This window comes from Camelus dromedarius, chromosome 14 (assembly GCF_036321535.1).
Source record: "Camelus dromedarius isolate mCamDro1 chromosome 14, mCamDro1.pat, whole genome shotgun sequence".
Classification (NCBI taxonomy): Eukaryota; Metazoa; Chordata; class Mammalia; order Artiodactyla; family Camelidae; genus Camelus; species Camelus dromedarius.
This window is the reverse complement of record NC_087449.1, coordinates 56,170,671-56,195,872: the sequence shown is the minus strand read 5'-3', so window position 1 is coordinate 56,195,872 and position 25,202 is coordinate 56,170,671. Positions and strand designations below refer to the sequence as shown.

At 56.2% G+C, this 25,202-nt stretch overlaps 1 protein-coding gene across 4 annotated transcripts in view; it reads right to left on the bottom strand.

The window, feature by feature from the left end:
- HSPG2 (heparan sulfate proteoglycan 2) overlaps positions 1-25,202 on the bottom strand; it is a 98,005-nt gene that overhangs the window by 37,192 nt on the left and 35,611 nt on the right. For 2 of the 4 annotated variants that reach the window (XM_064493950.1, XM_064493951.1), the window contains exons 4-34: positions 24,318-24,392; positions 20,774-20,883; positions 20,614-20,672; positions 20,162-20,322; positions 18,413-18,541; positions 17,926-18,180; positions 17,714-17,833; positions 15,371-15,502; positions 15,057-15,201; positions 14,814-14,965; positions 14,578-14,724; positions 13,031-13,194; positions 12,355-12,534; positions 12,065-12,261; positions 11,810-11,957; positions 10,967-11,094; positions 10,525-10,611; positions 10,378-10,436; positions 10,135-10,202; positions 9,121-9,261; positions 8,827-9,003; positions 8,510-8,689; positions 8,275-8,393; positions 7,517-7,628; positions 7,231-7,344; positions 7,021-7,148; positions 6,553-6,639; positions 6,011-6,060; positions 5,599-5,693; positions 5,140-5,280; positions 4,555-4,746 (exon numbers count right to left, since the gene is read on the bottom strand). In XM_064493950.1, the coding sequence (XP_064350020.1) occupies positions 4,555-4,746; positions 5,140-5,280; positions 5,599-5,693; positions 6,011-6,060; positions 6,553-6,639; positions 7,021-7,148; positions 7,231-7,344; positions 7,517-7,628; positions 8,275-8,393; positions 8,510-8,689; positions 8,827-9,003; positions 9,121-9,261; positions 10,135-10,202; positions 10,378-10,436; positions 10,525-10,611; positions 10,967-11,094; positions 11,810-11,957; positions 12,065-12,261; positions 12,355-12,534; positions 13,031-13,194; positions 14,578-14,724; positions 14,814-14,965; positions 15,057-15,201; positions 15,371-15,502; positions 17,714-17,833; positions 17,926-18,180; positions 18,413-18,541; positions 20,162-20,322; positions 20,614-20,672; positions 20,774-20,883; positions 24,318-24,392 (4,052 nt within the window). The remainder of the gene's footprint in view (positions 1-4,554; positions 4,747-5,139; positions 5,281-5,598; positions 5,694-6,010; positions 6,061-6,552; positions 6,640-7,020; positions 7,149-7,230; positions 7,345-7,516; positions 7,629-8,274; positions 8,394-8,509; positions 8,690-8,826; positions 9,004-9,120; positions 9,262-10,134; positions 10,203-10,377; positions 10,437-10,524; positions 10,612-10,966; positions 11,095-11,809; positions 11,958-12,064; positions 12,262-12,354; positions 12,535-13,030; positions 13,195-14,577; positions 14,725-14,813; positions 14,966-15,056; positions 15,202-15,370; positions 15,503-17,713; positions 17,834-17,925; positions 18,181-18,412; positions 18,542-20,161; positions 20,323-20,613; positions 20,673-20,773; positions 20,884-24,317; positions 24,393-25,202) is intronic. The other 2 variants (XM_064493952.1, XM_064493953.1) reach the window with 1 other exon arrangement.

The following is a 25,202-nucleotide window of genomic DNA, read 5'->3' as shown; positions in this document are numbered from 1 at the left end:
AACCTGGCACTTCTGCTCTTTCCACTGGCACAGAGAAACCTCCTTTACTAGTCAGATCAGAAGTTGGAGAATGGCTCCAACTGAGATAAAGTCCTAATGAGCTCCTGGATCCAGCCATGCCTGATACCAGATATCCTTGGGCTTTGTAGTTACACGAGCCAAAAGATTCTTTGTTGCGGACAAGCCAGCTGGACCTGGGTTTTCTACTGCTTACAACTGGAAGAGTCCTTATACCTGCTGCTGGGCGCCTGCATGTGGGCAGTAAGGCCCCAGCTCTGCCCACAGGATTTTCCTTTCTCTCCTCTGCCAACAGGGCAGATGTTCAGATCAATACCACACTGTGGCAGGCCTAGTCCATTTGTTCATTTGTGTTCTTTCGGTTGATAAGCATTTATTAAACATCTACTGACTGCATGCCAGGCCCCAGGCTACACAAGCTCTGAGAATGTTCTCTGTAAGCTCAGGGCGAGGTAAGGAATTCAGGGGCACAACCAGATAACCATGAAACAGCTGGTTTCCCGTTTGCTTTGGATGCCCAAGTTCATTGCCATGTCTAGGACCAAGCTGCAGGCGTGTGCAGCAGGGTGGCTAAGGGAGCAGATTCTGCAGTCTAAGAGCAGAGTTCAAGTCCAGCTCTACTGGCTAGATAGCCTTGGACAAGTCACTTCATTTCTCTGAGCTCAACTTTCCTCATATGGAAATGGGAATACAAACAATATCCACCTTGAAAGGCAGGATGAGGATTAAGTAATACAGGCCATGTAAAATCCTGCACTCAGCACAGGGCCAGCCGAACACACAGCCTCAATGCTTGCTAACTCCTCACTGCACCCATCTCTACCCTTCGCTCCAGCAGATCTTCCCGATCTTCATTTCCCCCTGGACCAGGCTGTCTTGTCTGCTTCTCTGAATGTTATTTTACTGTATACTGTGTGTGTTCTTAAGAGGCAGGCAGTCACTTTTGGAACAACACTAACAATAATGCAGTGCTAATAATAATAATGACGATGTGGAGGCTGATGCCGTTGATGGCAGGAGGGATAATCAGACTAACAGGAGCTCTGGGAGGCCAGGATCTTGCTCCGCCTACACACAATACAGCACACAGTTAAGTACCAATTTATGCTTCTTGAATGAATGAATACAGTGCCCAGAGCTAGGTCAGTGATCTGGATACAGGGGACAAGGAGCCCAAAGAAGGGTGTTTTACCTCCCAGGAGAGAGCCCCTCTGCCAGGGCTTGTGGCCTGCTGAAGGGTAAGAGTGGAGCTGGGTTCAATCATAGCCCAACTTTGACCTGGATGTGGGCGCCCTCTCTGAGCCTTGGTCCACGCATCTGTGTCCTTTGACAAAGTGCCTCCTGATATTTTAGGATTCTATGGAACCCCTGTTATCTTCCCCCAAATCCTTGTTACCTTGTTCCCCAGGAAGGCTTTGGGCAGCTGCCAATAATAGAGTCTTTCAGGAAGCAGAGAGAAGCCTTCGTAGGACAGAGAGAACTAGGACAGAAGGACAGGCGGTGAAAGGGAGGGGACAGGTCGAGGGGGCAGAGATGGTCCTAATGGGGCGAGCACAGACCCTGGAGAGAGACCCAGGAGGGCGGAGGGAGTGAAGCCCCACCCCCACTCTCATAGCTTAGGTCCTGGCCCTGCTCTTTGGACAACCTGCTCCCCTGTCTGGACCTGGACACCCCAACGGCTCTCGCTGGCCAGCTTAGGTGGGTGTCTCCTCACATCTGGTGCTGTGCTTCTTGTGGAACATAAGATGATTTACGGGACACACCAGAGAACATTTTGAAATTTAGTGGCTATTTTAATGTGTATTTAAAAATGTATAACTAACATAATTGCATTGGTATGTGATTGAGTTAAAGAAACAGAGTAAATAATAGTGCAGCAATGACAGAATTTGTGAAGTTGATTCAGAATTAGCTGAAGTCTAGAAAACATGGTGGGTGGGGGTCCCTTGGTGGGTGCCTTGGCACATACCTGAGAGCCTGCTGAGGAAGACAGGGAAGTGGAGGAGGAGAAGGAGGAAGAGATGGAGGAAGAAGAGGAGGAGGGAGAAGAGGGCGGAGCTTCTTGCAGAGCAGCTGCAGGCTGGGGATAGGGAGAGAGTCTCTGGGGAGGGGGATGGGGGTGGGCAGCAAAACTGGAAAGGAGCTGCCAGATCTCAGCATCCATCCGCCTCTGGGCCTCATCCACCTAGGGGACCAGGAGAGGGAGAAGGAAAGGAGCAGAGGGACATAAAGGACACCATGAGGCTTTTCCTACCCACCAGGCCATGCTGGGCCCAGCCAGCCATCCACTTCAGTGCTATCTGTTCACAAGTACTGATGTCTGATGCTCGGCCCTTGTACTCCCTGCCCTCCTGCTCCTCATAAGCCTGGTAGAACTATCCTGGAATGGGCCCGGACTATGAGGGAAAGGCCATACAGTGGGTGCCTGGGCAAGAGAGGGGCAGACACCCAGCCCAGCTCAGGAAAGAGGGGCTGGAGGCAGCCCCAGGGGCATTTGTGGTGGAGGAGACCAATCCTTGGACCTCACGGTCCATGAGTATCTACGGGACCAGCCCAAGCCATTCACAGCTCTGGAACGTCTCCTAAGGAAAACAATGGGGTGGTCTGGGCATCAGCCTGGGGCCTGGCCTGGCAGGGGAGAAAATGACCCAGGATGACCTGGGTCTCAGCTCCAAGCTCCTACTTGGACTATGCTCTCTGGTTTCCTCCCCTAGACACCGCCTGTCCCTGGTCAGGCTTTGAGTTACCTGTGACGGCTGCTGTGCCCAGCCCTTGCCCCGTGGGGGCCCCGGGATCCTCCCCGCTGTCACAGCTGTCCGCAACTGCTCCTCTGAGAGGGACGTGCGGTTCTGATGGGTAGAGGGCACAGGCCAGCTCAGAACCTCTGAGCCCCAGAGCTAGAGCCCTGGTGAGTGTTCTCTCCCCATGGATATGGTGGCCAGAAAGGCCCACACTGACTGGGGAAAAAGATGCATGCTCCCCTCCCCAGGCTGGCATGCTGGGGTTAACTCCGGGCCGCTTGAGGGCCATACACACACAGGTGGTTAATGGAGGCTGCTTGAGAGGCAGTGCTAGGGTAACCGGGTGGGCCAGGTATAGTCACGTGGTTTAGCATCATGTTAGTTTCCCTGTCACCTCTCTGGCCACAGACAACTGGCACCAGGACCAGACCACACAGCAGATGAGGCACACACCCCTCCTGGCAAATTCCTGCCATCCCAGGGCTTGGGCAAAGCAGTGCCCTGACCATGGGCCATCGGGCCCAACCTGGGTCCATGAGGATCCACACTGCCGTGGGTACTGGGCACCTCCCCATGCGGGGCTGAGGGCATCCAAGAATACAGCATGCCAGGTCACATCACTCAGATCACAGGCCTACCTGGTGAGCCAGCCGTAGCTGTGCAAAATATGCCTCCCTCTGTGGGGCCCAGGGAAGTACCAGAACAGGGAGTCAGAGAGAGAGAGAAGGGTCTGAGAGCTGCGGGGCAGCACAGTAAGCAGGCAGACACGGTGGCCAGGAGAGGAGGAACCGAGAAGGGAGAAGGGACTAGAAGGCAGCCTGCTCTGCAAGGAGGCTAGGATACGTGGGTCTGAAAAAAGGAACAGGGAGAGGGCAGGCTCGGAAGTCCTCCTCCTCTGTCCCTGACCTGGGACCCTGGGCCGGGGGACACATCTGCTTGAACACTGGCCTTGGCCAGCAAGGGATTCGTGAACCAAGATCCACTTCCTCTGGGTGCCACCAGGTGGCCTTGACTGCCCAAGGAACACATTTGGGCAGGCCGCCCAGAGTCTGCCCCAAGACCCTGAGCCCCACAACGCCATCATCACCACGGCCCCATTGCCTCTCCACTAGACCACGACTTGGCAGGAGCAAAAACACGTTCATCTCTGACCAGTGTCGTATTTAAGGGCAGCCTCTGACCTGGTTTGAATCCCAGCATTGCCACCTTCAGGCTGTGGGAGCTCAGGCAAGTTACCTAATCTCTCTCACCTAGCGGTACAGTTGTGACTTACAACATGTAAGAGTGCTTGGAAGAGCACCTAGCACAAAGTAAGAGCTCACTGAGTATGACCTGTAATAAGAATGACTATTTGTCCAACCCCAGGCACAGGGCAGACAGCAAAGAGGAGTGAATTCTGAGTGAGCAAGTGAGTGACACTGAAACTGTCTCATTTGTCCTTGAGTTTCGAGGGCCTCACCCTGGACCTGTCTGTTGACTAACTGCATGAAAGCTAATAATCGTTACCAGGTGAGCACTTACTATGTACCAGGCACCTATGTACCACCAAGCTGCCCTAGAGCTAAGGCTTATCAAAAGGCAGCCAGCTGGGAAGTGGCAGAGCTCGGTTTAGACCGAGGTCAATCTGACCCCAGAGTCTGCACACTCAACCATGACGTAGCTGACGCCTGCCTGCCGGCCTAGATCGCTCTAAGGTCAACTCGTGTCTGAGTCCCCGCTGGCCCCCGGGCACAGCAGGGGCTTGGCTCAGAGCTGCCATCAGGGAGGGCCTGCCAGGCCCTGCTGCGCGTCACACCTTGTCTCCCTGGTATGTTTCCGGCAGCTGCCAGTAGAAGGACTCATGGCCAAGTTGGGCAAAGTTGCCAAAAGAAAGCTGGGCGCCCTCGGGCACAGGTTCCACAGTGAAGCCTCCTGTCAGGCGGCTGTTACGCTGCGGGTTCACCAGGGCGAAGCCTTGGAAGTCCCCGGGGGCAAAGCGCGTGGAGATCTGGCAGGGGAAGGAGCATGGTTGTTAGCCTGGGCACTGGGGCAGGTACCCTGGTGGGGGAGGGGCACGGGAGAGCATTAAGGTGGGCAATAGGGGGTTGGTGAGATCAGGGCTGGGATAGAAATAATGAGGAAACAGAGAGGATACTGGGGGAAAGGAGTGGGGTTGGGGTCAATACTGATGTAAGCAATAATGGTGCATAGGGAGGGCATTAGGATAGGGGGCGAGGGTTGCTGGGATCTGTGCTTACATGAGCAGTATCGGAGGCATCGGGATGGGCATCCCTATAGGCAATGGGGGACACCACTGGGCCAGGCTTCTCACCTGCCCCAGTGATGACCCAGGAGAGGCAGGCGGCAGGCCCCAGTGCTGGGACAGTGAACAGGCTCTTACCAGGTGGCGAGTGTAGGAGGAGCTGGAGCACTGCTGGGTGATGCCCATGCAGAAGCAGGGCAGGCAGCCGTCCGGGTTGCTAGCGCTCAGGTGGAAGTGGTGGGGCCGGCAACTGTCGCAGGTGAGGCCTTCCACCTGGGCCTGGGAGGAAGGATGGACAGGTGGGTGCAGGGGGTTGGGACAGGTCACCTGCACCTCTAGTAGCCTTTGAGGCCAACCTTCTCAGACACTTCCAGCAGTTGTGGGGAGCCCCTACTGCCCCCATGTCTAGGCTGCGGCTCCCATCGGATGCTGCCTGATTTCTCAGCAGGCCCCGAGCAGTGGGGCAGAGGTGGGTTTCGTGAGAAGGAAGGGTCACAGGGGCACAGGGACAGCGCCGAGGGTATGATGAGAGGGAAGGCCTGGCCACGGCCGTGGCTGTGGTTCAGGGCTTTGCGGAGGGCAGGGGTTTGGACTAACCTTGCACTGGCACTGTCCAGCGGCATCACACTGGTTGCTGACGCTGCCCTGAGGGTCACAGCCACAGTCAGCCGGCTCTGGCAGTTGGCCGTCTCCTGAGGTGGAGGGAATCCACAGCTGGAGCCCCAAACCTGCCCCTGAGCACCTTCACTTCCACTACCCTTTGGGCATCTAACTCACCACCTGAGAGAGGGAGTGTTTGTGTCTGAACACCTACCATGAGTAGGCATTATACACATTCACAGCAGCCCTCTGGGGTGGGTGGGCCTTTTACTACTCCCATTTTATGGATAAAGAAGCTGAGGTTCAGAAAGGTAAAGTCACTTGTCCCAGGTTGAAGGAGAACACAGGCTCTGTCCCAGCTCCACCCCTGAGGTGGCCTGATCCCAAAGGCCTCCCCAATCTTACTCACTTTGACAAGGCTGGCCCTGGCTGGGGTTGCCATAGTAACCTGGAGCACACCTGCAGAGAGAGAAGGCACTGCATGAATGGAGGGCAGAACCACAGAATCCTGGACTGCGCTGGGGCCCCGTATTGGACTCAGTGACCTCAGAGTGCTGGAACCAATCAGCCTCACTCACCTATTTCACAGACAGGAAAATAGATGGGAGAAGAAGGGCAGGGGCATGCCTTAGGTCACAGAGCCAGTGTGCTGGCACAATCAAGCCTTGAACCTATTTCAGCAAGAAAGAGGGGTTTCCTGGGAAGACTCTGGCCTGGCTGGGGCAGGGGGTGCAGAGGTTGGAGGTGAATTGTAGGCCTAGATCTCTGAGGGCCTCAAATGCCAGACTAAAGGTTTAGGCTCTTAGGCGAGGGGAGCTGACTGTCTTCTCGGGGTCTCTGAAAGTGGGGGTGAGAGGCTGCTGGTCCCTCATGGTCAGGAGGGCTGGGCCCACTATGACTCCAGGGGCAGCCCCTTCTGCAAGCTCCCCACCCCGCCTGCGCCTGCCTCACCTCTCACAGTGCCGCCCACTGTGGCCTGGGGAACACGCATCACAGGTGGGGTGTCCGTCTGTGTCCAGAAAGCAAGTGTGGGTGGCCCTGCGGGTGTGGGGGCAAATTTCCAGTTAGAAGGTCAGTAGCTCTTCCTTCAGGACCAGGGGAGGAGGGAGAGAAGGAGCAGGCATGTGAACTAACGTGTCCTGAGCACCAGCTACGTGCCAGGCACTGCGCGAAGGGTTTCTTGGGCATCATCTCATTCTCACACCAGGGGCCAGGGTTGGGTACAGCATTATCCTCATTTCACAGATGAGGAAGTTGAGGCCCAAGAGGGAAGAAAATCTTAGACAAAGTGACACACCAAAGAGGTGGTAAGGCCAGGATGTATCCACTGCCTCTCAGAAGGTCCTCGGAGGAAGGGAACCTAGGAGGGGGCAGTGGACATTTCAGGAAAGGACAGGTACAGGCAGGGGCTGGACGCACTGGCCAGAGGCCGGGGCTCCGTGGCATGGGCATGGCTGGCAGTCCTGCGGTGTCCCACGCTGGGCATCCCCGTAGTATCCCGGCTGGCACTGCTCACACCGAGGACCCTCTGTGTGGTGCTGGCAGCCCTGGGGGGCAGACCGTGCGTTGAGGCTGAGCCCCTGGAGGCCACAGATCCCTGGGGTAGGAAGGAAGGAGGGTGGGACTCACCTGGCAGGAACCTGTTTCAGGCTCACAGACCTCCGTGTGGTCATGGCAGCTGCAGCGTTCACAGGTGCCCAGGTAGAGGCCACTGGGCATGCGTGTGTAGCCTGTGTCACAGTCCTGAGGGGGAGATGGCAGTGGGAAGGACTTCCTCAGCAGGGTCCCTTCTGGGCAGGGACCACTGGGTGGCGGGGCTGGGGTGGGCCTGGGGAGGTGGAAGAGCTAAGGGAGGAGGAGCCAGCGAGCCCATGGAGGGAGCTGGCTGGACAGGTTGGTGCAGCCCAGGGCTCACCTGGCAGGATGGGCCACGGTACCCAGGTGGGCAGGTACACTGCTCCACTTCCAGTGCAGGGTCCTGGCCGGTGTCCTCGGGTACAGCCACATCCATGCTGATGCCAGAGACCCTGGGTGTGGCAAGACCCACTATGAATGAGCACTTGTGCTGTGCCAGGCATCCCTAGAGTCCTATATGCGATCACCTTGTTAATCTTCCCAACGGCCCTGTTGTGATGCAACTGGAGCCCATCCAGCTCCCTGACTGGGCATCCATCCAGCTGCTGCAAAGGCTGTGGTAAGTGGCTTATACCTGTAACTTTCTCCAGAGAACAAGCCTTCCTTGCCAGAAGAGGTCACACTCCCTTGGGGTGACCAATGACAAACTGACCCAGGGTACAAAGGTCCCTTTGCCTCAAGGCAGGATGACTCTGCAGGGCTCCAAAGGGATGGGACAGAGGCTGGTCTTTTCCAGAAATCACTTCCTTGCCTCGCCACTTCCCTCTCCTGTGTCCCTCCCTCGCTCCCAGGTTCTCCTTGTGAACCATGTGCACCCAAATCCGTCTCAGGCTTTGCTTCTAGGGAACCCGACATAAGACAAGCCCTGTGAGGGAGGTAATGTTATAATCTTTTTACAGCTGAGGAAAATGAGGCACAAAAAGGCCACATAGCCCGTAAGCGGGAGAGCTGGCCGTCTGGCTGTACTGCATCCCACTGCTTAGCCTGGAGCCGCCTACCCAAGCCCCCCCCGCCCTCCTGCCCTCCTGCCCCAAACACCTGCTCTCAGCTGGCCGCTGGGTGTAGGATGCCTGGATCAGGAGGGTGTCAATGCCCGCCAGTGCCATCAGCAGGTGCTCCCGTGTGGCCGGCTGCCCATCAGGCCGCTGCCATGCTTGCTGCCAAGGAAAGGACATATGGGCTGTAACCCCTGACATCCTGACACCCCTGAGCGACAGGAGCAGGGAGCCTGCCTGCCTCCCCCACAGAGGTGTCCTGGGAGGGTGCCACTCACCTCTCGGAAGGGCACAGTGAAGGTGCTGGGCTGGCCGGGGCTAGGTTCCTGGGAGGTGTGATGCTCCAAGACGATGTTATTGCCCTGCAGTACCACCAATGGCTGCCCGTGCAGGGGCGCGGAGCCAGGGTGGGGCTGCTGGGTTACTGTGAAGCGCAGCTCTCCTCCGTAGGAGGTCACCTGTGACACAAGGTGGACAGGTGCTCAGCTGGGGCCCCCATTGTTGGGCCCTGCTACTGCTCCGGCCACCTCTAAGCCTCTTCTCCAAACACAACGTGCTGCCTGGAAGTCCCTCTCTCTTCCCACTCCCTGCCCACCTTGTCCCCCAGGAAGCGAGAAGGGAGGTTCCAGAAGTAGGGTCCAGACAGGAGCCTGTGGAAGGAGGAGAAGGCCAGTTCCCCGGGCCTGGGTGACGAGATGCCCTCGCTGGTGGTGTGGGTGCCCGCGGCGTTGGTCAGGCTGAACTGAGCAGGCTCCTCAGAGGCCCCAAGCACCTGGGAGGGGGAGAAGAGGCTGTGGTGGGGGCCGCAGCCTGCGATGGCCCTTGGCTCACTCAGCCCTGGGCTTGGTGGTCCCGCCCGTCTGCCCAGCCAGCCACCTCGCGTAGGTACCTGGGAGCGGCTCCAGGAGGAGCTGGTGCACTGGCGACTGACGCCCATGCAGAAGCACTTGAGGCAGCCGTCGGGGTTGTGGGCACTCAGGTGGAAAGAGCCGGCGACACACTCATTGCACAGGCGTCCCACCACGTTGTTCTGCAGGCAGAGAGCTGGGAGCTGCAGGGTGGCCCCTGGAGGGGCTGCCTGGAGCTTCTGGTCTAATCTACCCATATTCTGGATGGGAACCACGGCCAGAGGCAGCCATGGAACGAGCACATGTATAAGAGATCGCCACCATGTGAACAAGAATACAATGAATCATTTTTCTCTTTTCTCTTTGGTTGCTAGAGGGCTCACAAATAAATTTAGATTTGAAATATAGCAATTTGGTTAAATTAATTAGTTACTATTTATGTAGCGTTTCATGCACTGTGCTAGTTTCTGTTTAACCAGCACCTCATTTAACATCTCTGAGTACCTTGAGAGGTATGTGATATCTCTGCGCTTCACATGAGGAAAACCAGGCTCAGGAATGAGAAACGATTTACACTGGATAACTCAGCTTGCTAACCCACAGATTTAAGGTCAGAAATGCCAGACTCCAAAGTCTGTCCAGTTCTTTTTTCTACAGATACCTGATGCTACCACTCTCAATGCAAATGATTTCCCTCCTCTTCTCATCTGTGAATTGGTGATGCTAATTGCTACTTATCCCCTTGTGTCAATGTGAGAATGAAAGCATGGTTAAAGCAAAGGTGCAGTACGGATACAACGGTCACACAAAGAATGACTAGCAAAGGACCTGAGACTTGAACCCAGGTCACCTGCCTTCCCAAACCAGTGCTCCTTCCTGGCTTCAGGCCACCTCTCATGAGGGGGAGACTGGCTGGTCAGGCTCATCAGCCTGCAGCTAGGCTCCCAACCACTGGCCCAAGGAGCCATGGAGGGGATGGAGTGTCCCTCCTCCCTCTCCCAGCTGTGTGCCAGGACCCTAGGCCCCTGGGGTCGGGGAGGGGAGCACATGTGTACCTTACAGCGGCAGGCCTCCCCAGAGGCCCCTGTACTGCCTCGCTCATCACAACGCACGATCTGCTGGTCTGGAGACACAAAGTGGGTGTTGGCAGGGAAGGCAGGATGGGATAGACACAGTCTGAGCAGATGGGGGGAAAGTGGGGTGGCTCCCCAAGGACTATGGGGTTTGTGCTGGGCTCTGGGACTGTGGCCTGGTAGGCAGCCTGGGGAGGTGCCAGGGATGGTGGCAGGAATACTCACTGGTGGGCCTACACTTCCCGCCTGGCTGGATGGGGTTGCCCTCATATCCGGGGGCACAGCTGTGGGGGAGGGAGGGTTGTCAGCGGTACGCCCATGCCCCTACCCAATATGGCCTGCTTCCCCCAACCTCCACCATCTCTCCTTCACCTCTCACAGCGGCGGCCTGTGTAGCCTGGGGCACATGCATCACACGTGGCTTGGCCATCTGTGTCCAGGAAGCAGGTGTCTGAGAATCTGTGGGTATCAAGTGGACAGGACATGGGGCAGGGCTGAAGTGATGAGCCAGGCCAGGGTCTACAGTCCCACTCTAGGAGTGACTGCTGTCCACATGGATACAGCAGGCTATGAGGCAGGATGTTGTCTCTCTGCCCACCTACTCTGGATCTCATAGCAACACTAGGAAGACAGACAGGCCCATTATATGGAAAAGGAAACTGGGGCCCGGATAGCATGAGGAACCTAGAATAATTTAGTGTCCAGGTGAGGATGTGAAGCCAGGTTTCCCACCTCCCTGCCCAGAGGATGCCCCTAGCCTAAGGCATTGCCCGCTCCCCTAGCCATGTCTGTCCCATCCCAAGCTGGGTCTGACCTGCGGGAGGCATCAATGTATGGGCAAGGGCAGGGTCGGCAGGCAGTGGCCGTGGCCTTTGTGGCGTCGCCAAAGAAGCCGGCCTTGCATTTGTTGCACTGTGGCCCCTCCGTGTTGTGCTGGCAGTTCTGGGAGCAAAGGGAGGGAGTGGTTCAGGTTCTACAGAGCAGTCCTCTGCCCTCAACGCACTGGACCAGATGGGCTCCTTGAAGGTGGGTGGTTGAGGCTGTCGGGATCAGCCTCCCCCATCATGCTAGAATTACCCCACAGCTCTGCAGAATCAGGGGAACATCCAGCTCTATCCTGACAGGGAGCTCATCACTTCACATTGGCAGCTTGTCCCATAGAAGGTTTCAAATGCCTGCTTTGTATTGACCTAAACCCACATCTCTCTTCCAGTCCACACTCGTTGGCCCATCTGCCCTCTGCAAGCCACTCCTTCTACCCCTGACAGCTCTCCAGGGGTTTGGAGATAACAGCTCTCCCTGTTTGAGCCTTCTTTTCTGTCAGCTCTACAATCCCAGCTCCCCCTACCACTTGTAAGAAATAATGTATGACTTATAGGCTCCTTCCCCTTAAGGCTGCCCAGCTAAAGGCGATGCTTTACACAGTGCTCTCCAGGATTGGTCTGACCAGGGTAGAAGAGATTAGGACCTTTGCTTCCCTTATCTGGACATAATATCTCTATTAATACAACTAGAGGTCAAGATGCCTTGCCTGGCAGCCATGAGAGTCATTCTGGAGGCTTATGCTGAGCTTGTGGGCACAAGGAAGCCTCAGCCTGGACCTCCCACCCTGCCCTTGCCCCTAGCCAGTGTCCAAGTGTGAGCTGGCATGACTCACCAGACAGTGGCCATATACAGGGTCACAGGAGCTGGCATGGCCATTGCAGTTGCAGCCAGAGCAGGTGCCCAGGTAGGGCCCACCAGGCACCCGGGTGAAGTGGGCATCACAGCTCTCACAGGACAAGCCAGAATAGCCAATGGGGCATCTGTAGGGACAGGACCAAGACAGCAGCTACAGAAACCATGAGGCCTTGCTGTTTCTCCCCTATTCTTCCCAGGGTCTCTGTGATCCCGGCCCTGCTGGGTCAGGCACCTGCACTCCTCTACGCTGTGGGCACGGCCGTGGCTGGTGGCATAGGTGACGGTGGTGTCCATGGAGATGTCACTCAGCCCCACGTTTGCCATCTTGGTGTTGTACACCGTCTGGATGAGCATGGCCTCCAGGCTCTGCAGCACCTGCAGCATCTCCGCCCGCTGCACGGGCTGGCCAGACTCATGCACCCAGTGCTCCTGGGTGTGGACGAAGGTCAGGGGTCATGCATCAGCATCTGCCCAGCCTATACCCCCTTCACCCCCAGCCCCGAGGGCTCAGGCCCCACACACCTCAGAGAACTGGACCTGGCGCTGGTTCACAGCACCCGGCTGGGTGGGAGTGTGGCCGCGGGAGAGCAGGCGATATCCAGCACCCACAAGGACCACATCTGGCCGCTGCACTGGCTCCAGCATGCCACGTGCCAGCTCATAGCGCACCTTGTAGCGCAGGAAGCCACCGTAGGAATCCACCTGGCCAAGACAGGGCAGATCAGGGGCGGTTGTGGGCATGCTTGATGCCCACTATGTGTCCAGTCATCCCCCTCCTTCCTCACTCTGCATACCTGGTGCTCACTGTGTGCTTGGCATGAAGCTGGGCACAGGGAAGCAGAGATGGGTGGGGCTTGGGCTCTGCCTTTGGGGTGCTCAGTCCAATATGGGGGAGGAGTCTGATAATGCTGTGTACAAGGTGCCCAGGGAGGCCAGAGGAGGGGCACTGAACCCTGCCCAGGCGTGGGGAGTGGTCCAGGAGGGCTTTCCAAAGGCTGAGTTAGCATTCCTCCCGACCTGGCCCGGAATGAATGAGCCACTGTCCACAGGGGGCTGTGCTGGGGCATGACACCCTTCCCCGAGGGGATACTGCCCTGCTGCCCCCCAGCTTCAGAGGGGGTAGAGCCCGGGCAGTTTCTGGGCATGTGTGTAGGGGTTCGGCTCCCTCTCCATCCAGGGTGGCAGCCCTGCCCCTCACCTTGTTGCCTAGGAACTGCTCAGGCAGAGTCCAGAAAGAGTCATGGACCAGGAAGCGTCGGGACAGGTCGACCAGCTGGAACTCCTGCAGAGCAGTGTCGATCAGCAGCTGGGTGGAGGAGAGGGGCTGCGTGCCAGGCTGTGAGGGCATTGTCACGTTCACACCTGGGTGGCGAGGGGGAGGAGTGAGGGCCATGCATGTGCCTGTTCCAGACAGCCACCTCGAGGGATCCTAAATGTAACTTCTACAACCATGGAGAAGTCCAGCCCCTCATCTGCGTAGCACCCAAGATGAGGCTACCCTGCACCAGGCCTTCCTTCCAGGGATGTTTTCAGGCCCCCTCTATCCTGGTCACCATCTACATACAGGCCACATGCTTGGCCTGGAATCCCTGCCTACCCTTCCCTCCTGATTCCAGTCAAAAAGGCCTGGGTTCCGAACTTGCCTTTAAACAGCTACATGACCCCAGTGAAGCTCCACAATCTTTCGGAGCCTCAGGGTCCTCATCTGAAAACATTAAAAACAGCTCCCACTTGCAAGGACTACTGACTGTCCAGTGACCACGAGTCAAGCCACAGTGCCGCCCGAGTGCTTAACAAATGGTGACCATGGCCGTCATTATTCCAAAATACTGGGGACAACTTTGGGAGGTAATTAGTTTTATAAGAGTCAATCTGAGGCTCCTCAACCAATGAAGGGACATAATAGGCAACACTTGTTGAGTGCTCACTGTGTAAGGACCTAAGCCCTTTAATTGAATTTAATCCTCTGTGATAAAGGAAGTCAGATGAGGGGCTGCCTGGAGTCAGGTGATAAAGGACAGACCTGGGACTTGCACCCAGGTCCATCTGGTGTCTGGGTCCATAATATACTGCCTCTCAGAGACAGAGAGAACTGAATTCAATTGCCTGCTTTTATGTTTGTGAAAACAGGGCCAGTGAAGTCGAGTCCCAGAGTCACACAGGCAGTAACTGGTGCACCTGGGGAAGATGCCAAAGCTTGGGCTCTTACGCTCTGATCACTGGTACCTCTCTGGCTCTTAGCATGAGGATGATGAGGACGATGAGGATGACATTAGGGCGACGGTGACTTACTGGGCACATCCCACAGACCAAGCACTATTCTCAGGCGCTTACACATATTAATCCATTATGTCCTTGTAACAACCTGGGAAGTTATTATTTTATCCTTATTGTGTAGATGAGAAAATGGAGACACAAGACAGTAAGTTGACAAGGGCACACAGGCAGTAAGGGTCAGAGTCAGGATCTGAACCCGGAATCTGGCTCCAGAGCCCATCCTCATCATCACCTAATGTGGGCAAATGCCAACTGTGGACTTGGCTTTTCCTAAAAAAGTTTGTTTCCCCCAAAATGCTCTTCTTACAGGGCTCAGCATTTCTTCAGCAACCCTGTGTCCCCTCCGAACCTGGCCACATCTGTCCGGCATGTGCTGCTCTCCCGTACCTGCCCTCTAAGCCTGCCGGAGCCTGATGCCCGCCACCCGCCCACCAAGGCACCCGGTCACCTGCCTGCCCACCAACGCACCCTTGAAGTCATTGGGCTGGTCAAAGCGCAGATGGATCTGGTCTCGGAAGCGGCGGCTGCTCTGGCACACGTTGGTGATGCCAAAGCAGAAGCAGGGCAGGCAGGAGGCGCTGTGCTCCAGGTAGAAGTGCCCATCGGGGCAGGGTCCTGCTGGGCGGCATGGGAGTGGGCTGCAGCTGGTCCCTGGCAGGCAGCCCTGGCTCCACACCCAGTGCCCACCTGCCCATCGGCCGTACCTCGCTGTGGGATGAGCTCCAGGACACCGTCGGGAATGCCAAACACCATGCCTCGGGCGTTCATGGCCTCACAGGTGTACGCACCCTGGTCTGCCTCCTTCACATCGCGAATGGTCAGCGTGCCACGGCCTCCCTCACTGGTCATTGTTATCCTGGTGGGCCCCAAGACAGGTGTGGTCAGGCCTCGTCCATGGGTCTAGCCGCCCCCAAGTCCGCAGCCCCTGCCCAGGCCCAGAACCGCACCTGGGATGAGAGGGGATGTGGCCCCAGTTGAGCCTCCAGTTGATGATAGGGGTGGGGACGCCGATGGCCACACAGGTGAAGGTCACCGTTTGGCCCCGGGAAGCCTGGATCGACTCCTGGGGAGGGGTCACCACCTGGGGAGGCACTGGGAGACCGGAGTAGGAATGAGGGGTGTGAGTGGCAAAGAGAGGAGGAGCAGGGGGCATGACACAGAGGAGCCAGGCTGGAGGACAGACTGTGGGGAAGGGCACCCGGAACCCAGAACCTGGCCCGGGGCCCAGGGCCCAGAGCTTGCCCCCCAGATCCCTGCTCACTGCAGCCAAACTCGTCGCTGCGGTCGGGACAGTCGCTCTCCTCGTCACAGTGGAAGCTGGCCGGGATGCACGCATTTGTGGAGACACAGCGGAACTGCGTGGGCCCGCACACGTCCTCGGGGCGCTTGGCGGCTGAGGACAGAACCAGGTGGTGTGGGTAGCCGGCACTGCCCCCACTGCCCACCTATACCCAACAGGCTACCTTGCCCACCCTCCCCAGGTGTCCCCAGGATCACTCTCTCATCTTGCCCACGTGACACACAGCTGCCCTGGCCAAGCCCAGACATTGTTGCCACGACTACCCACAATGTCATGGTCACCAGTCAGCCATCCAACAGCCATCACCAAGTTTCTACCTGCGTTGCCTGAAACAGAGTTCTACTTGGCACATCACACTCAGCCCCTCCTATATGCAGCCACCGGAGAAACACAAGACCCCCAGTCAAAGGCACAGCCCCAGTTGCCAGCATCTCTGGATACCGGTAATACCTGGGCAGTTCTCTCTACTGGAAAGGATGTGCAAGGGCCTGCCACAGCCTGGACCTTGCTGCTCTGGACACCTCTAACTGGCCCAGCAACCCCATGACCCTTCCTGAACCTCGGAGCCCCAACCTAAGGCAGCTACTGATGGACTGGCCAGAGGTCCCAGCTAGGCATCTCCAGTAGATGGTACCTGACATTCTTCTAAAGGGAGAGTGAACTTGAGACAGACACACAGGCAGGGACAGAGAGGGCAGAGTGGTACAGGAGGGGAGGCCACCTGTCCACAGAGAAGGAACGAAGAGGAGGCCAGGAGGCGGCCACCTACTGACGTTAACCTCAGGGGCTTCAGCCCCGACACTCTATGAGCCCCCAAAGCCATTCAGCTTTCACATTCTGTTTCACACACTCTGTCAACAAGGACTTGGCCTTCCTTAGACTGTTCCCAGGAAGATGCCTCTGAGAAGGGCTTTTCAACTAAAACCCTCAATTACTTCTCTCTCCCAAGTGGCCATGGTGTCAGGCAAGCTTAGAGCGACAGAAGGGCATCACAAGACTCTGCCAGTCTGCGGCATGATGCTGCCTCTTTCCAGAGTCTGCTGCAGAGTGGGGAAGCGGAGGGGAGGCCAGGAGGAGAAGCAGGACCAGCAGACGGTGGGAATGTCAACATGCACTCAGACATGTGACCCAAGATCACAGAGAAATGATTAGAAGAGTATCCTCAATCTTGGACTAACAAGCCCCAGGCTTCACCTCACAGGGAAAGGCATTCACAATGCTACCTGATACGGATCTCTGACTCTCCAGTCTCACCTATTTAACAGTCATAATTTCTATAACATTGACTACATAGGTGGGTGTCAGATGGATGGATGGGCAATGGGTAGGTGGATGGCTGGACAGATGAATAGGAGGAAGGAAAGATGTTGGCTGGCTGGAGAGCTGGAAAGATGGACAATGCATGGATGGATGATGAATGGGTGGATGAAGAGACAGATAGGAGGAAGGATGTTGGACAAACAGATGGATGGATGGACAATGGATGGATGATAGAATGGATGGTGAGATGGACAGAAGGAAGGATGTTGGAAAGATAGGTAGATGAAGAGCCTTGAGGATAGACAATGGATGGATGGATAGTTGGATAAATGCATGGATGGACAGATGGATAAGAGGGAGGAAGGATGTTGCAAAGATGGATGGACAGACAGACAATGGATGGTTGAATGGTTACATGGATGAAAAGTTGGGCAGATGGAGGAACAAATAACTCAGAACCAGCTCTAGACAAAAAAAAAAAAAAAAAAAAAAAAAAAAAAAAAAAAAGCCCCTCTTGGGGAGGGTATAGATCAGTGGTAGAGTGCATGCCTAACATGCACAAGGTCCTGGGTTCAATTCTCAGTACCTCTGTTTAAAAAAATAAGCAAATAAATAAACCTAAAATTACCTCCCCCTATTAAAAATCAAGAACAAAAACACCTCTAGGCCCATCAGGGAAAGGCTGTGACTCACACATACATCGGGGACCTGACCATTAAGGAACCCTGGTGTAGCAAGTCCTCTTAGTCACTCGCCTGACCCACACATGAGCATAAATAACAAAGAGGTTAATGGTACAGAATAAAGAAATAAAGAGACATTAACCACGGGCAGTCTAGCAACATTGCTTGCTACAAAGGCCAGATCAGAGTCCAGGGTCCTTACTGCTGGGGTCAGAGAGAGATAAACCTTAAAGTTTGTCCCCAGGGCCTTCACCGCTCAGCCAGGGACAGCAAATAAACTTGCTGGAGAAGGGTGGGGGCTGGGGGAAGTAGGCCTGGGCAGGGGGGTTGGGTGGTGCCAGGTGGACCCTGGGACACTCACGGCAGTTGGCTTCATCGGTGCGGTCCTCACAGTCAAAGTCGCCATCACAGCGCCACAGCTTGAGGGCACAGTGCCCATTTCCACAGGGGAACTCATTGGGCTCACAGGGCGGGGTGGGGCCTGGGTGGACCAGGCGGGGTTCAGCTAGTGGCCTTCCCGTGGCCATTCCCCCCACCCCCCTACCCCCACCTGCACCCCTGCCCAGCCCTCACCGCAGTCCAGCTCATCACTGCCGTCCTTGCAGTCCTCCTGCCCATCACAGACGTAGTCTTTGGGGATGCAGTGCCCACTGTGGCATGTGGCCTCGTGGGGCCCACAGGGCACAGGCCTGTCTGGACCAGGGAACAGAGCCTGGGGAGCAGGGGTGGCTGGTAGCAGCTGTGTGGTGGTTGCCTCCGGCTGGGGCGGTAAAGGTGGTGTCTCCACCAGACGGGGTGGCAGGGAGCTGAGCGCTGGGACTGGCTCCTCTGTGGACAGAGCCCGCTTGGCGTTGGCACAAAGCAGTGGCTCCTCACTCCTGGCCCCCCACACTCCCCAGGCCCTGACCCTGCTATTACTCCTCCTGGGTCCCTGCCCACCTCCCTCGAACCCCTTTGCCTGCAGCAAACCCTCCCAGCCCCAGATGGACTTGGAGGCCCAGGCAGACTCTGGCCCTCCCCTGGTGTCTGGAGGTCACTGTGTCCCCGGAAAGCCCCTCACCACAATCGAGCTCATCAGACATGTCCCTGCAGTCAGGCCTCCGGTCACAGCGATACTCCAGGGCCACACACTCATTGTAGCGGTGGCAGGCGAACTCGGCCTCGGTGCAGGCCCTTGAGACCTGAGGCACTGTGGGGGTTGGGGGGAGTCAGAGGCAGGCAGAAGGTTAGTGGGCAATGTCACGGGTGGCATGGCCACTGCAGGGCTGAGAGTGGGCTCTGGTGCTCCGTGTAAGGCGACGTGGTTTCTGGCAGACTCGGTGAGGGCAGAGAGCACGTGGTGGACACATCCACAGCACACGTGGGACACGGGATATGTGGTCGCGGCCTCACCCACCCCTTACACAGACCCCACACATGGTTAACATGCCACACCATGCAGCCACTACATCACACATGTGCAGGCCACCACCAGGCCTAGCGAGGATGCGGAGGAAGGGGAGGAGGGGTGGCCTGAGGGCTCTGCCCAGCCATTGTGCCCTCATCCTGTCCTTCGCCTCCATCCATTAACTTCTCTAGTTACCCGGCTGGGCCTGGGTCTGGCTTACACTCTCACCTGGTGTCGCTGCAGCCGCCACGGCGGCCAAGGGGGGCGGGGGTGTCTGTGCTGGAAAGGAAGGTGTGATCAGCAGCCATCCCACCTGGGACCTGGGAGCTGTGGGCTGCAGGGCTGAGCCAGGCCCATCCCACCATCCCTAGTCAGGAGACTCATCGGAAAGTGAGGAGAAGACTAGACCCCCAGGAATCTTCACACCTGGGCCTCAGGATGCCAAAGAACAAACTTGATCTTTGGGTACATTGATTGAGGTTTCATGTGCAGAACAGGGAAGTGATGGTTTCACTATTTTTTTTTTTTTCGATTGGGTTACACCATGGTAGGGTTGGGGTTTGTTCCTTTCTGGGATCCACTGAGTCAGGGATGGCGACATGTTAAAGACTTCCCAGAGAGAGAGGACTGAGATGGAGACTGAGATGGAGTGGGGACTGCAGCCTGGGAGGAATGAACTGGGACTGTCTGACCCAGAGAAGACATTCAGGGAGTTGAAACAGCAGACAGAGCGGGCAGTGAAATTAAAGAGCTGGGCCGACTGAGAGTACAAAGGCCAAGCCTTTGTGTCCAACAGCTGTGTGACTTGGGGCCAGTTTCCTACACTCTCTGAGCTGCGTTTTTCATCCCATCTCATCACAGGTTCTGGCAAGACCAGCATAGACGCAGGGTTTGGTTCAAACTCTGGCACTTGTACTGTCTGTATTTGTGGATTTGGACAAGCCATTTTTCCTTGCTAGGCCTCAGTGCCCTCATCTCTAAAACAGGAGAAATAATATCTACTTCATAAGAATTACTGTGAAGACTGAATGGGTGGCTGGAGTCAGGGCCTGATGGTGTGCCTTGTGCATAGTCAGTGCTCAGTAAATAATTGTCAGTTATCGTGAAACACAAAAGTGTGTTGGACAGGAAAGTGTATATGAAGAAAGGAATTACTACCTATCGTCAATGTAGAGAGGTCAATAGGGAGAGAGAGAGAGAGCAGAAACTGGGTCTAATGGGTACATGTTAGAGGAAACAGTTTGCTCATCCCAAGCCAAGATTGCATAAAGATTGATGGGGCAGACCCCTAAGGTAGTGAGCTCCCTGTCCCTAGTGGTGTGCAAGCCCAAGCTAGGAAAGCCCATGGTGGGGACACTGAAAGGGGGCCCACATGAGTCTGAGAAACTGGAGAAGGTGCCCCCAATTCCAGAATGGGCTCACCTGTGCCCAGGCGCCGGAACTGAAATCCCTGGGGAGAGGTGATGTAGGAGGCAATGGAGCCGCTGGAAATGACCGTGTGCAGCACCTCCTGAATCTGAGCCCCGTCCGCATTCCCTTCAGAGCCCACATCCAGCTCCACAAAGACCCAGCCATCCAGCTCCCTAGGGATAGGCATGGGGCAGGGCAGCAGGGTGAGGAAGATGCCTGCGGTCTCAGCTCCTCCCTTGGCCCCCTGCCTGATGCTCAAGCCTGATCTCTTGGCTCCGCCCCTGCTCCTGGATAGCCTGGACCCCAAGTAGGGCAAGTTAAGGTCCAAGCTGACCACCCACCAATTCCCAAATTCCCACCAATAGAGATTCAGCCCATTAGGCCTCTCCTGCCTCACCTCCTGGCACCCAGGCTTCTCCCCATCATTGTCAGTCCCTCACCAGCCCCCAGGGGACCCTTCTCACTTGATGAACACCACACTGACAACCTGGTCTCCAGGAATCTTCAAGTACTCTGACTCCAGCTGCAGAGGGACACAGGACCATCAGCCTCCAGACCCCTTCACCCCAGCTTCGGTCCTGCCCTGCCACACCTGGGGAGCTCCCCAAAGCCCCGTCACCTCACCGTGTCTACCACAGCCTCGGACACCTCTCGGAACTCCTCGGAGCTGGCATCCTCTAGCTGAGGGCTGTAGTCGATGGAGCGAGTGAAATTTACCAGGGCTCGGAAATAAACTGCAGAAGAGGAGGTAGGGGAGGGCACCACTGTGAGGGATCCAGCCTGGCAGGTAGTGGCCTCAGGCAGCTGGGCCAGTGGGTCCCAATGGGGGGATGGTTCACAGAGGCCTCTTGCTGAGGCTGACACCTGTGCCCCACAGCTAGGCCCAGGACTGCCTGTAGGGGCATGTGCTGCAGTGGCCTTGGCAGGCCTGCCCAGGGGTCAAAGCCGAAGCCCCACCCTTGAGTGAGGGGCTTCAACTAGCAGGGAAAATGTCCTGACCCAGACACCAAGCAAAAGTGCAGAAAAGGAGACCGCCAGTGGCTCAGAGGAAGGCTTAGTGAGAAGAGGTGGCTTCCAGAGGGGGTGAGCCTGGCACAGAAATTACTTGAGAGTGACTGAGACATGCTTCTCCATGGTTCACGTCAGTCCCTCCTCATCCCTCAGGGCGCAGCTCAGCCATCACCTCCTCCAAGAAGACTGCCTGAACTGCCCTCCTTCCCCAACCCTGGCTAGGTTAAAGACCCCTCCTCTGGGCTCCCCCAGCCCTCAGCTTTTCCTATCAAAGCACCTTCTACCCTACGTTGCATAGCCCCTGCCTGGTTACACACGGCTTCTAGAGCATCCTCATGAAAGTCATGGGTTCTGAGGTCGGCACACCTCAGGCATGGACCTCACTTCTCTGAGCTTGCTTCCTCCTTGGTCAAATGAGGATATTAATGACACCTACCGCACTGGGTTGCTGTGGGGAATAAATGATACCATGCTCACAGGCCCAGCTCCCTGCACACTTAGATGCAGTGTCCGGCAAGAAACAAGTGCTAGAGAATTGGAAGCTGTTGTCATCTTTCTCTCTCTACTGCTGGATTATACATTTGATTGGGGGGGGGACCTTAGAACTCATTCACCCTGTACCCCCAGTGCCTGCACAGTGCCTGGCACACAGTAGGTACCTAATAAGTGATGGCTGAATAAATTCATAGAAGATTAGTGTGAGGATACACTTACAACTACTGTTTCTCAAGAACCTACTATATACATTTTATACATATTAAATCTCATAATGTTCATGAGTTCATACAGAAGTTATGAATGTGAGTTAATAAGAGTTGCAAATGAATCATATATATATATGTGTATGTACACACACACACATACACAGTGCTTAGATTAGAGCCTGGTGCACAGTAGATGCTGAATCAATCCATAACATATACCTATGGTATACACAGACTAGTGTACACATACACACACACACACACACACACAAAGATTATTTTATGTACAAGATTATTTTATGCATTAATTCTCATGATGTTCATGAATTGAGGTGTAAATTATAAACAGTGAGTTAAAATGAGTTACAAATTAACTTAAATATGTACAAAGTGCTTAGAACAGAGCCTTGCACATAGTAGGTGCAATATAACATAAGCTATTACTATATAAGAGGCAGTGTAGCTTGGTGGTTAAAAGCTCAGCTCTGGAGAAAAACTGCCACTTACAGTCCTATGACAAGCAAGTTACTTAATCTCTCTGAGCCTCAGTTTCTTCATCTATAAGATGGGGACAATAGTAGTGCCCACCCCAGAGAGCTGTTGTGAGAATGAAATAACAAATGTAAAATGCTTGTAACAGTATCTGGCACACACTAGGAGCTTGTCGTCTCCCTAATTATCATCTCTGGTCTTTTATGACAAACTTGAGGCATGGATTCGGTTTTATTTCTTCCCATCTGAGAGGCATTCATCGCTTTAACAATTCTATATTGAGGCCCTATTATATGTTAAGCGGTGCTCTAGGGTCAAGGGATACAGCAGCGAACTCCAAAGATGACAATTCCTGTCTCCAGGAAGATCACTTCTAAGGGGAGGAGAAAGGAAATAAAATAAATGTGCAAGGAACATATGGACTATGGGGAAAAAATAAGAGTTGGGGGAGGGCATGCTGGGGTGGGGGTAGGTTGCTACTTTCCCAGGGTGGCCAAGAAGGCCTATCTTCAAGAAGAAGGCCTATCTTCAAGGAGAAGGCTTGAAGGAAGAGTGAACCACTGGGAGGCATCTGGGAGAAGGGCATTCCAGGTACAGGGAACAGCAGCTGCAAAGTCCCTGAGGCAGAAGTGGGCTCAGAGAAGTGACAGATGACCAGTGTGCAGGTGGCAGAGCAGGGAGTGGCACCGGCTGGGCCTGTCCTTCCCCTTCACTCTGTCTGTCAGGCCCACAGGTGCACAAGCCCCCAGAGCCAGGACCCTCCCCTGCTGCGGCTCATGGAGCAGGCCCTGGGGGAAAGGATGGGGCAGCCAAGCAAGCTGTCCGAGTGAACTCTTGCACCAAGAGAGGGTGCTGGTGAGGGCGGCGCTGCCTGCTCTGAACCTTAGGGGCTGTGCTGGGCGGGACTCCTGGGTGCCGGGCAGGCAGTGAGCTCCGCCACAGAGGCCCCTTGTGAGCCAGCACAGAGGCCCATTGAGAGTCCCCCACCCCGGCCCCTGGCCTCAGCCCCACGGCTCAGCGCGGGCGAGGAGGCCGGGCCTCTGCCCAGGAATGTGCCCACTCCTGGAGGAGGGGGCAGGGGCTCCACAAAGCCCCTTTCTACTAGGGCCTGGGAAGGGCACAGGCCCTCCAGCCTGACCCCAGGCCCCACCTTCTCCTGGACTAAGAGCAGGTCAGAGTGAGACCCTCCCTCTCCCACCCTGAGTAGCATCCCCGTGGCAAGTATCTGAGGGCTGGGGCAGAAGGTGTCTGTTTCAGGAACCAGCCCCCAGAGCCGAGGAGGCTGTCAGGGGGTGATGCTGCCTGGGGGTGGGAGTGTTCTCTGGGTGCCTGCGCAGCCAGCCCTCTCCCTGCTGGCCCTCATCTGACCCCATCTGGAGAGCTCACTTGGAGCCAGAGGCTGGAGGGACGAGAGGCCCAGAGCTGTCCCGTGCCCGGGGTTGGGGTGGGGAATGGATACCTGACAACCCCCAGCCCAGCCCCGGAGCCGGTTACCCCACCTATACCCAGCCCCTGCTCAACAGGACTCCTCCCACACACCTGGGCCCCAAACCCCAACCGGGTCCTTCCGGGTCCCCTGGGGGCATTCAGGATCAGCCAGGCCCGAGGTGGATATAAGTCATCTCCAGACTCTAGGGCCTTTCCCCAGAGGGGTGGCTGCACCTGTCTTGCTAACTGCCACCCTGAGGGGAGAACACCAGGAGCCCGGCCCACTGCTTAGATCCAGTGCCCAGATGGGGCCTGGCTGCCTCCCAAGCAGGGGCAGGGGAGAAGGCGGGGCCAGCTGGGGCAGGGCAGCAGCTGGCCTGGCCCTAGACCCTGCAGGGAGATGCCTCTGAGCCTCAAGTGTGACAAGTGCAAGCTGGGGAGGAGGAGGGAAGGAAGGAGAAAGGAGTGAGAGGAAGAGGTGGGAAACAGGGCCGGGAGGGAGAGCAGGAGCGAGTCCCGGGCCAGGCACTTACTGAGAGGAGACTCCTCATCAGGTTCCGAGACCATCACACCAGCCCCAGGAGGGCGGCCCAGGGGTGGCCCAGGGCCTGCAGAGTGGAGCAGCAGAGCCGAGGGGTCGAGGAGGGGCAGAGACAGCAGGGAGGTGGAGAGAGACAGAGGGGAGAAATGACAGAGACACACAGAGATGAAGACAGTGACACAGAGACAGATGGACACAGTGACAGAAATGGTGACAGAGACACACAGAGAGATATAGGCAGAGACACAGAGAGAAAGTGGTGGGGAGCAGAAGAGAGAGAAAAGACAAAGGTAGAAGGGAGAGAGGGAAAGACAGAGACATGAAAGCAGAGATGGTGAGTCCAGGAGACCAAGGGAGAAAGGCAGAATGGGACAGAAGGATGAGACACAGATGAGACAGAGACACAGAGTAGGAAAGAGACAGCCCAAGGCAGGGGAGGGAGGGAGCAGGAGAGACACGGGGACAGGTGTCAGAGCAGGACAGACAAGAGCAGGAAAGATAAAGAGACGGTCAGAAGATGGAAAGAAATTGGGTGAGGGGGAGGGTGGTAAGTGTCCCTGGGGAGGGGAGGCAGATCCAGGGGCTGCCAGGGAGGGGTACTGGCATATGGGAGTGGGGTGGGACAGGGCTGGGATGGAGCCAAGGGGAGCCACAACCCTGCCTGAGGGAACAGGAGAGGGAGGAGCCGTTTCAGGGCTACATTCCAGGATCTGGGGTTGGGCCAGGCAACGGGTGGCCAGACATGGCCCCATCATGGTCAGGAAGGTCTTTTCCTACCAGAGTAAGGAGACAAGGTTGAAGCAGGCACACTGACCCTAGGAATCAGGGAGACATATCTCTGCCTCCAGCTGCCTGGACCTGCCCCAAGGGCAGTGGG